At 45.3% G+C, this 10053-nt stretch overlaps 1 protein-coding gene across 1 annotated transcript; it reads right to left on the bottom strand.

Moving 5' to 3' along the window:
- Window positions 1-2123: 2123 nt before the first annotated feature.
- On the bottom strand, window positions 2124-6182 carry fgf16 (fibroblast growth factor 16). The gene is made up of 3 exons (XM_068759196.1): window positions 5879-6182; window positions 4437-4540; window positions 2124-2423 (listed from the first exon to the last, which is right to left on the bottom strand). Exons 1-3 carry the CDS (start codon window positions 6180-6182, stop codon window positions 2178-2180), a joined length of 654 nt encoding a protein of 217 aa, XP_068615297.1. The 3' UTR covers window positions 2124-2177.
- Window positions 6183-10053: the final 3871 nt, after the last annotated feature.

The raw sequence follows: 10053 nt of genomic DNA, 5'->3' as shown, positions 1-10053 counted from the left end.
CGGTCTTCATTGCATTTAAAGCTGTTACATCTGAGGTGTTTTAATAGTAATGAGCGTTGTCAATAGTAACGGTTTTAAATTCTCTATTTTTCAACAAGATTAAATATTTTATGTAACGGTTTTGTTCATGAGCGCATGAAAACCAGAAATGTAATTCATTTTTATTTATATAGCACCTGATCATAACAGAAAGTTATCTCAAGGCACTCTACAGGCGTAGCAGGGAAAGACCTGCAGGGAAAGACGGAACCCAACTTGACCCACCTCAGCGAGGAAAACTTCCTTTTATCAGGCAGAAGCCTTGGACAGAACCTAAAACTCATAGTGGGCGGCCATCTGTCTGGACCGGTTGGGTTGAGAAGGAGAGAGAGAAATGTCACCTTTATGGGATTAAAACATAAGGCATATTTTTGAAGATCACTCAAAAGTTGAGGAATTATTAACCTGGAAAAGCTCAATTTAAAAAAAGCTCTTGTTTAAAAAGAGTCAACCTAAAAACTTATGCTTTCCCCCCAAACATTCATAATGAAATCTTAGTTTGTTAGCACTCCCTCTGCTCCAGACCTTCTGAAGTCAGAACTAAATGTCTGCGTTCTTTCACATTAATACAAATAAAATCAGCTCAAATTTTCACATGTTCCTATTTAAATATTCTTCTCGCTCCTCCCTCTGAAAATGTCATCCATTCTAAATGCTCTGTTTAATTTCCATGGGAAAGTTCTAAGTGTTAGGAACGTCTTGAAGTTTTTAACTAAGCAAATGCATGAATGAATGAATGAATGAATGAAGAAATGAAAACTGAAAATGTGCTTGTGTGAGAAATTTCTGCTTTAAATGCTAATTATTTCTCACAAAGCAAAAGGGCAACTCCAAAATATGGTTGATTTTTCATGAAAAATATAAAGCGTTGGAATTATGACTAGTTGTGCACATGTGGACAGACAGACAGACAGGAACAGATATCATCTCATTATACACCAAGGAGTTAAAAGGGAAGAAATGCAACATTCACATAGGTTCTATATCTGGTTTTAATTGGTACATCACATTTTTATGAAAGCAAAAATAGTCTCTCACAAGGAGTTCTCAATAGCAGGACAATTTTATTGTCATGTTCATTGCAGATCTTTTATTATTTTTATTATTTTTTGTGTAATTTCAGTAGAATCTACAGTCCAGGTAACTTCAAGTTCATTACAAAATAAAGTCTTTGCAATAAATAAATATATAGATTTGTATTTATACTTTATATGTAGAAAATAAATATATTGTACATCTCATAAATAGGATTACCCATATGTACACCTTGGCTGCTTGCTTGCATTTTTAATAATGTTCCTGACACTCTGAACATTACAAGTCACCAACCTTTAAAGAAGAAACCGTCGCTTACTGTTTACAACCGCAGTCAGAAGTGCTTTTGTCTCGAGCTTAATCTTTTGTGTCGCTACTGCTGGATGTTTCATGAAAATGTGACGGATGACTGATCATGAGGCATAAGGGGGATCCAGCGAACCTACGGCTGAATCTGTGCGGGAACTTTCTTTTCTCACACATTCATCTTTGACAGTTTATTCTCAGACATGACATTTTAGCACCCGACTATCCCATCCCGTCACTTAACTTAACTTAAATGTGGCACATACTTTGTGTATTTCTGTGTCTATTGCTGCCTATGTGAAATGTGCCCTTTATTACATTTACCATAGCGATGTATCGTACAAGACAAATGTCTGTGTTTTGAAGCTTCTCCCTGTGTCCTCAGTCACGATCTTTATTTTGGTTTCATACAAAAGGAAGAGCCACGACTCCCCACCCTGCCTTTGCACATCCTCTACCTCCAAAAAGTGGCCATTGGGATTAACGCGGCACCTGATTTGATCAACCGGATCCCACCACACCTGGGCGGCACCCTCCATCCATGCTCGCGAGTGGTTTTACAAAATGACCTTCCCTCTTCTCTGACATCACAAGCCCTCTGCCAATGCAAAGTAGTGACAGCCCCATGGAACATTCACAATGTTTGTGTCAGTGCTGTAAGATGCTCGGCAATAGGCTGAGGTGCAAACAATGTGACCTCAAGAGGAGCTGAGGGTAAACCGTTCTGTGCCAGGTCCAAAAGATCAGCCCCTCTCTCCTCTCCTGACTCTAACCAGTTCTCTGAGTGTGAGCACTCGTCACCTGTACTGGAACAACTCCCGGTACGCCTGGGGGATCTTCTCGATCTCCACTGGTCTGGGTAAGAAGTGGGTGAGTTTCTGGTGCTTTTTAGTCCTGCCACCCTCCCTCGGTGAGCCGTCCTTGTTTAACGCCACGTAGTAAAAGCGTCCCGTGTCCGTGTGCTTGTATAGCGTGGAAGCGTAAGTGTTGTACCAGTTCTCCTCAAACTGCTCCCTGAGCACACATTCTGCTGTCAGTTTCTTCTGCAAGTGAGAAAACAACATATCAGTGATAGAGCAGCATCAAAGACATGAAAACTCTCAAATGCAGCTGGGACATGACGTCACGTCGCATGTGGGTTCCACTCATCCTGGCTTTTGTTTCGTTGTGCATTTCATTGACTATTCTGAACGGCAACACGGAGGCTGAGAATGAACCGGGAGAAACTCATTGAGGCAGGCGCTCGTTGCGATAAAGGATGGAAGTCCTTCTGCTCCCACTCTCATTCCTCAGAGCTGCTAACCTCTTGTTTTGTGTGGAGAGTTATTTCTCTCCCTGTGATACAAGAACAGTGAGCTTCCATTCTCTCTCTCTCTCTCACACACACACACACACACACACACACAGCAGCCTCCACTGACAGCGCAGCATGAGCGATGGCTGAGGGTTCAGCAGGTGAGAGTGTGCTGGCTGAGTGAGTATCTGAGAACAATAAGAGACATCAGGGTTAGAGCTGCTCTCCTGCCAAGACCAGTCAAACATGCAACCGCTCTGCAAGAGGGTCAGGCTTCAGCCGAGTCAAGTGTATCGCTGAGGACTAAGTCCGTTATAAAGGTGTCCCACACACTCTCCATCCTCCACTCGACCTTCTAAATCCCTTCCAGCAAATCTTTTCTTTGGACCGGCATTATTATTATTTTTTTTGCCATCTCTAATCAAAGATCAGTCAATCTCTGTCTTTAATAACACATGTTCTTAGTTCTCGTGAGTGTTTGTGCAACAGTCTCAGTTTTTAGTCCAACAGCAGTTTGGTTGATTGGCTGTCAGGCTCTTCTTGGCTGCGGCGGTGTGGTGAAGCTGTTGTCTGTAAGCGCAGCCCAGAGGGCGCATGACTGGGCCAGCGCCATCCAAATTCGCACACACGGAAAAAAAAAAAAACCCTCACTGGATCAAAAGCTTCTCAAGGTCGTGGGACGACAGCACAGTTCTACCTGTTACCCTCCCCTCCCCCCAGCTTCTGGCCTCTCAGCCTCAGATAGACGCGTCTACGCTGCTATCTCCGTCTGTCAGGTGACTCAGTCAGGTGCATGTGCAATCCCCCCCCCACCCCCCAACAATCGCTGGTTCCTACCGTCACCCCCCCCCCCCCCCCACCGATCCAAGGTCAAAGCTCCAGGATGCCAAACTGATAGCAGGCAGTAACAATATCTGCACTTTCAAGATAACGGTCGTGCTGAAAAGTAGCCTCTGTTCAAAATGTTCAGCGGCAGGGGGAGCCGGGACCCCTGAGAGGGCCTCAGGTAATGTCCTGGGACACCTGATACAGGTAACCCTCACATATTTCCCGTTCGTTGTCTTCATCTCTCCCCTTCTCTCTTCTTGTTTGTCTGTCCCCAGATAGCAAACGCGAGTTAGACGGTCAGCGAGGATGAAAACGATCATTTTCACCTGCTACATTTACAGGCAGTGGGAAAGTACCGGATATTTCTTCTGCATTTAACACTTCAGTCCAGCTGTGCACTGAGAGGTAATCTGTGAACTCACCCCACCCCACACAGCCACAGTGAGCCCAAACGTTCCTGTCCCCACTTTGGGGAAAAAATGTAAATATTTCTGTACATCTCAAAACTAAATGAAGAGGTCGGTTTGCTCTCTAAAGCAGGAGAACAGGCTTTTTTCTTAAAGCTCCTCACACGGAAAAGATCATTTTAGTTTCTTTTATCTCGCTAAAAACAAATCATTTCTGGGTTTTTAACCATTTTTATTAACATGAATACGAGCAGCAGAGAGAGAGACGTGAGTGACGGAGATTGTGAGACCATATAAAAAAAAAGAAACACACTTGTTTTGTCTTATTGTGGGTTTCCCCATCTGCCTCAAACAGGATCTATAGCTCGATAACAGATCTCTCTTAGATTTCTCCTGAAAGAAAAAAATAATTGCGTCTCCTGTTATGCAAGTCATGTGTATCAAGTCCTAGACTTGTGAATGAGAACCTGGGCTGTTCTGCCGGGGCGGGGCTGAGTGAATGAAGCTTCTTTTTTTTTTTGACTCACCGACCCATAGAGATCTCCTTTCTCATTCATGCCGAGGTAGAGTCCAGCATCCACCCCTCTGATGCTGACCAGACCCACCGCCAGACTGATGAACTCCAGGATACCTGAGGTCACGCAATGCACAGAAACCCATCAGACATGCAGCAACAAAGCGGCTTCCATTTATCTGATCAGCTTGGCCAGTCCAAACGGACAAAAAGTCTGCAGGATGTGGGCAAGAAAGCTTTAATTTACCGCTGAATTTGCTGAATTGTTCATTTGTATCCTTTGTATTTTAAGTTAGTATTATTTATATAAAGAATATTAAGCCTCTCCTTGTTTTTAGGTAAATAAATCATTTATTTAATTGATTTACAGCAGAAAGACAAACAGACCAGATACGGATCTGCTTCTTTGTAATTTTTAGGCTGGCTTTGAGGACATATATATCACTCACTAATCATAAAAGGTTTGTGGCGTCTGCAAATGTCTTTAGAACTTCCCGACTGGCAACATATTCAGACTGAGAAGTGACTTTTACGAAGCTGAAACGAGGGCAGGTTTTTAATGGGGCTGCTGACTTCACAGGAAGTTACAGTAAAGTGAACATGCACTTCAAAGGCGAGGAGGAAACAAGGTGAAATTAAAAGCCATTGGCTGTTGTGATGCGGCGCTTAGTCAGAGAGGATCCAGCTGGCAGAGACCGTCTTTACTGCCACCTGGTCCCCATCTCCAGGACCTCATGTGATGCCAGAGGATGACAGAGAGCATCCCTCTAATCTCTATGTGGGGTGCATGAAGAGTGCGTTTTATATCCCTCTAATCAAAGCCATTTCTGACAAAAGACCGTTTTAAAGTGAAGCCAGAAACAAATAACGCGGACCACCCATTCTTGTAAACCGGCTTGTTTTGCCCCCCCCCCAAATAAATAAATATGGGAACATAAACCCTTCCATGAATCCTTACTATTCCCGTCTGCACCTGTGAGATGACTGCATGGATATGAGGCACGAAACATGTGCGTATCTCATGCCCTCTGACCTCATCTTGTGCACTGTGCGTGAGCCGCACCCCCCCCCCCCCCCCTCGCCCCCCCTTGACATTATCGGTACCAAATCTTTAGAACTGTCGCCCCCCCCGGGCTCGTCGTTGGAGAGACACCTGCCTCCCATGCGCATCAGGGGGATTGCGCGCAAGGTGACGGTGACGCACGAACGTTCACTGGGAACGCGCGGTAGGAAAAGCCTCATAATTAAACTCACTGCATCCAGATTTAGAGCCGCAACAGGGGAAATGATTACCAATCGATTGTGAGCTCGAGTCTCTTATTTAAATACGATAATTTGATTCCTTAACTATTTTTTATTTTTAATCTCTGTTCATTCAAACCTATTTTATTCAGTGTGATGTTTGTGTCTGTGATTTAAGCCGAATGAAATATCTTGGTAAAGTAACATCCTCACCAAACCGGCTGTGGTCCTGTCTCGTCCCGTGCACTGTCCCATTTGGGAATACCTCCAGCTGAAAGCCGGTCCTGCAGTAGAGCTGCCGCCGCCTCAGGATCCCTTTGAGATGCCCGAAATCCGTCGGCGACCCCCGCTGCAACCTCCCCTCAATCTGCCCCAGCCGCTCGCTCAAGCCCGCCGGAGGCTCCGGCGCTGGAATATTCCCGAATGAAGGAAAAGTTTGTAAATCCAAGTCGATTGTCCCCAGGAAATTCCCGACCTCTGCCATTGTGTGCACGGCTGTCAAATTAAGCGACGGCATTTAAAGTCGACCGTGATTCAAAGAGGGGGGGGAGAAAAGTTTACGCAAAGTCCGGTCCATGTACGCACAAAAGCGTCTCCAGCACGCTCCAAGTCCGAGGCCGCCTTTCACGTGTATTGATCCGTCCTCTGCTGCAATCATCAGATTGATATATCTGTTTATCTGGTGGAAAGGCTTCTATTATATACATACTCAGATTGGATATTCACCCACAAGCCACGCCTGGCTGGCATCCCTTCTTACGCGCAACTTTCCGTACTCAATCTCACAGTCCAGTTTTTTTTTTTTTTTTTTTTTTTTTTACCGCTGATGATGCCGCTGTCTGCGCGTCGCTTGAGATCACTGCAAGACGGAGCAAATCCAAGCCCAGAAGGATCTTCCCAGTGATCCTGCGCTCATGATGACCGCGGTCCGAAGCTGTCTGATAAAACCCACATAGGGAGGGGGGATGGAGGGGGCAGGGGGTGGGGGGGCAGGAAACGCTGGCAACAGTTTGTGTTGCATTGAAATGCGATAGATGCAGAGGGAGAGATCATCGATGTTCAGTCAAATGGAAGCGGACTCAAATGCGTAAAAATGCGTAAACCTGCAACAAAGTGTAAAAAAACAACTTCCTCTTGAAAGCGATCCATAATTGACTGATCTTTTTTGGGGGGGTTACATAATATACTCTTATAGAAAGCAGTGGGGGGGGGGGGGGGGGGGGCAGCAAGCATCAAAAGATGCGGCAACAACAAGATGCTCGAATTAACCCGTGCGTAATGTTAGCGCAACCCAACGTTCCTGCGCAAGTGGCAGCGGCAACCATTTTCATTTGGACGTTTTCGTGAAAGCATTTTCTCCACCTCTTTTTCGGGAGCAGGTGCTTCCTCGCCCCCTCAGCTCAACGTCTGCAATGCGCACCGGCAGCTTAACCCACTCGAACTATACCGGGAGGAAAAGGGGAACGAACAAATACCCATCCCAAGTGGTGATGACGTGAAGCATCAACCTCGACTGGTGCAAACTCATTACAAACGTGGAATGATGATGATGATAATGTGTGACCCTGCCGTGCACGCTCAGGCAACGCATCCGAGTTTCTCTCACACAAACAAGCCAATGCTCAGTGGAGACTTTATTTCTGTGTGAATGTTTTATTGCTTCAATGTTCAATGAATTCAGGAGCAGTTTTTGCCCATTAGGCAGGGAGCCCCCTTCCTGGGGGGCTCTCACCTCAGGAAGGGGGCTCCCTGTGCACAAATATGATTTATGACAATGTAGTGCTTCATTAATGTGTTAAATGGGAAGTTAAATCACCATATATATATGCAGTAATTATATATATATATAATTATTTTTTGCTTCTTGTTTTTTTTGGGTAATTTATCTTCTTTTTTGTTGGTGGAAAAATCTGTTGAAGTCGATGTGATTGTCTTTCTGAGCAAGACACAGTATTCCTGACTCTCCAGAGCATGCAAGTCTTTTTCATGCTACTAATTTTGCCACTATAAATCTTACGGGTGTGTCATCATGGCTGCATTGAAGTCAGAGGAGGGACAGTGGCTTTCAGCTGGTACCAGGATATGAAAGGTGGTGCGGGCGATGAAGGGCCTCTCCTTGATGAATTGGGAATGGGGTTGACGAGGAGTCGGGAATGGGTCGGGCTTTGCGTGGACAGACTCCAGCGCCCTCACTCATCTCCTGTACTCTAAAATGAAATCACTTATCAAAGCTGTGAAGAATAAAAATCTCAAGGTGGTAAATTTCTATTAGATTTTTTTGGTAGCTATTATAGAGTTATATCTCATGCTGGCCAGCAATAATTTATAGGTGACATAGATTTATAGCTACACACACACACAAAAAAAACAAAAAAAACAAATCCAGCCTTAAAATGTTCCCATATGCTGAGAACTTGCAGAGGATATAGAAATGCAGATAACAATCTCAAGCTTTGAAGCTGCTCCCCCATGAGTCACAAGCAGAGAGTCCAAATTGAGAATGAAGTTACACTTGTGGTGGGGATTGGGGCTAATTAAGTGCCCCCACTTGTTGATCTGGATTAGACAAACTTTGTGTGTGTCCTCTTCAGAGGGGTCCACTAGGCAAACAAAGCTGGTTGTTGTGCGGCTGGAGAACGCTCGTCTGTGTTTTGTGGAGTCATGTTCAATGGAATCGTTGCTCCAGGAAGTAGCCTGACTCACGATCTGTGTATAAAATGACATCTTTATTTTACATTTCAGTTTTAATATATTTTGCAATTGGTCTCCCTTTTTTTATTTACTTATATTTGTATTTCTATTTTATTGATCTTTTTTGCTACGCTAAGCTAACAAGCTGCTATAACTCCATGCTTGACAGTGGTTGCTGTAAACATTTGATATTGCGATGATTTGATGTTGTTGCATTCTATTATCTTCAGCATCAGAGGTATGTTAAAGTAATGCCTTCATACTGGTTATAGTGGGGGCAAGTAGCAGCCTCCCTCTCCCATGATGGTTGCCCAGTTTAGAAAAAAAGCCCCCCCTGCTGCAAACCCCCCCTGCTGCTGCCGATGGCTCGCACGTAATCGTCGAGCCGGGATCAGGTTCCTCAAACCCCTCTTAACCTCAGCCAAGTGAGGGCATGAAGGAAACGGCTGACTCCAGGTCAGCGGTTATTACAAATGAAACCCACGTCTCTCCAACTACCCGGTTAACAAGGTCACCACCCCTGCATCTCCTGGGTGGAAAAGCAGCAGGCAAAAGCGTGGCTTCAGACGAGCGCTGCAAACTCCCCGTTAGAGAAAGCAGAGGAAGGACATCATCTGTTCTTATTTTACCTTTTGTAAAGCAGCGTGTGGAAAATGATCTTCGCTGTGAGTTATTTGCAGAGCTGGATTCCGTGTTATTTCATTCCCTAGCAGAGACATAACAGAGAGGGTCTCCTCTTTCACGCAGGTGGTCCTTCGGCCTTGTTCAAGGGCGGCGCTGTGTGCAGTGGGACAGGAGTGGGGTGGGGGGGGACTCAGACAGATGCATGCGAATTTAGGTAATGGTGTAACATTTCAGCCGCCTGCTTTCCTTGGCCACCTTGTGTAAAGATAGTGTTAATTAATTTGTTTGCTTTTGCTTTGAAGCACTAACGAATGGAGCCTCCGGGTTTGGAGAAGCCACCAGTCTGCGAGGAACACGGCCTAAAACCAACATTTGTCGTACAAATTGCTTGCATGTGTTCTCGGGAGAGGGAGAGCGATCCTTGTCATGACACCCCAACAGAGATGTCACACATTTCTTTTTTCTTCTTCTTCTTCTTTAACTCAAAGGCAAACCTTTGTTGGAATATTCCGGTTTAGAAGTTAATTATCCATATTCCAAACTTGTGGTTTTGCTGTTTTCATCAGATGGAGGACTTTCATCTCAGCTGGAACTCGGAGTGCTGTATTTCCTGTCAGCCTCTTTCACCGGGGATCCTCTTATTGTCACAGCCAGCCGTTTATCAGCTGAGGCGGCGATGCTCATCAACCGCAGTGTCACATCAGTCTGCCCCCCCCCCCGCTGACAGGATCTGTCTCTGTTTGAGCGATGTTCCACCTGTCCCCTCCATGCTGATGGCTGAGGCGTGGCGTAATGACATCAGTAACAGCCCGACTTGTGTTTCTCAGCGCTGCAGCCCTGTGGTCTGACGTTAGAGAGCGTGTATATGCGTGATCATGATCCAGTCTGATGAGGGAACAGGCCCTCAGAGCGAGACTATTATTCTTACAACAACACAGAGCAGGAATCTACCCTCAAACAGATGTTAGGAACCCTTTGTAGAGCCTCTGGCTTGAAGCCCAACCCTACCTATCTGCACAGCTATTTACATGGCAATCCAGCTGCTCAGTCTCTCTCCTTTTCTTCTCTCTTTT

The sequence above is a fragment of the Brachionichthys hirsutus genome, unplaced genomic scaffold (assembly GCF_040956055.1).
Source record: "Brachionichthys hirsutus isolate HB-005 unplaced genomic scaffold, CSIRO-AGI_Bhir_v1 contig_1480, whole genome shotgun sequence".
Lineage (NCBI taxonomy): Eukaryota > Metazoa > Chordata > Actinopteri > Lophiiformes > Brachionichthyidae > Brachionichthys > Brachionichthys hirsutus.
This window is presented reverse-complemented; position numbering and strand designations above follow the sequence as displayed.

What these genes read in the sequence shown, in the direction of transcription:
- fgf16 (XM_068759196.1), bottom strand. Translation starts at nt 6,182, where the DNA reads ATGCCGTCGCTTAATTTGACAGCCGTGCACACAATGGCAGAGGTCGGG. An exon ending in ACAGGACCACAGCCGGTTTG is followed by an intron (nt 4,541 to 5,878) that starts GTGAGGATGTTA and finishes GCGTGACCTCAG; the next exon opens with GTATCCTGGAGTTCATCAGT. An exon ending in AAGGAGATCTCTATGGGTCG is followed by an intron (nt 2,424 to 4,436) that starts GTGAGTCAAAAA and finishes TCTCACTTGCAG; the next exon opens with AAGAAACTGACAGCAGAATG.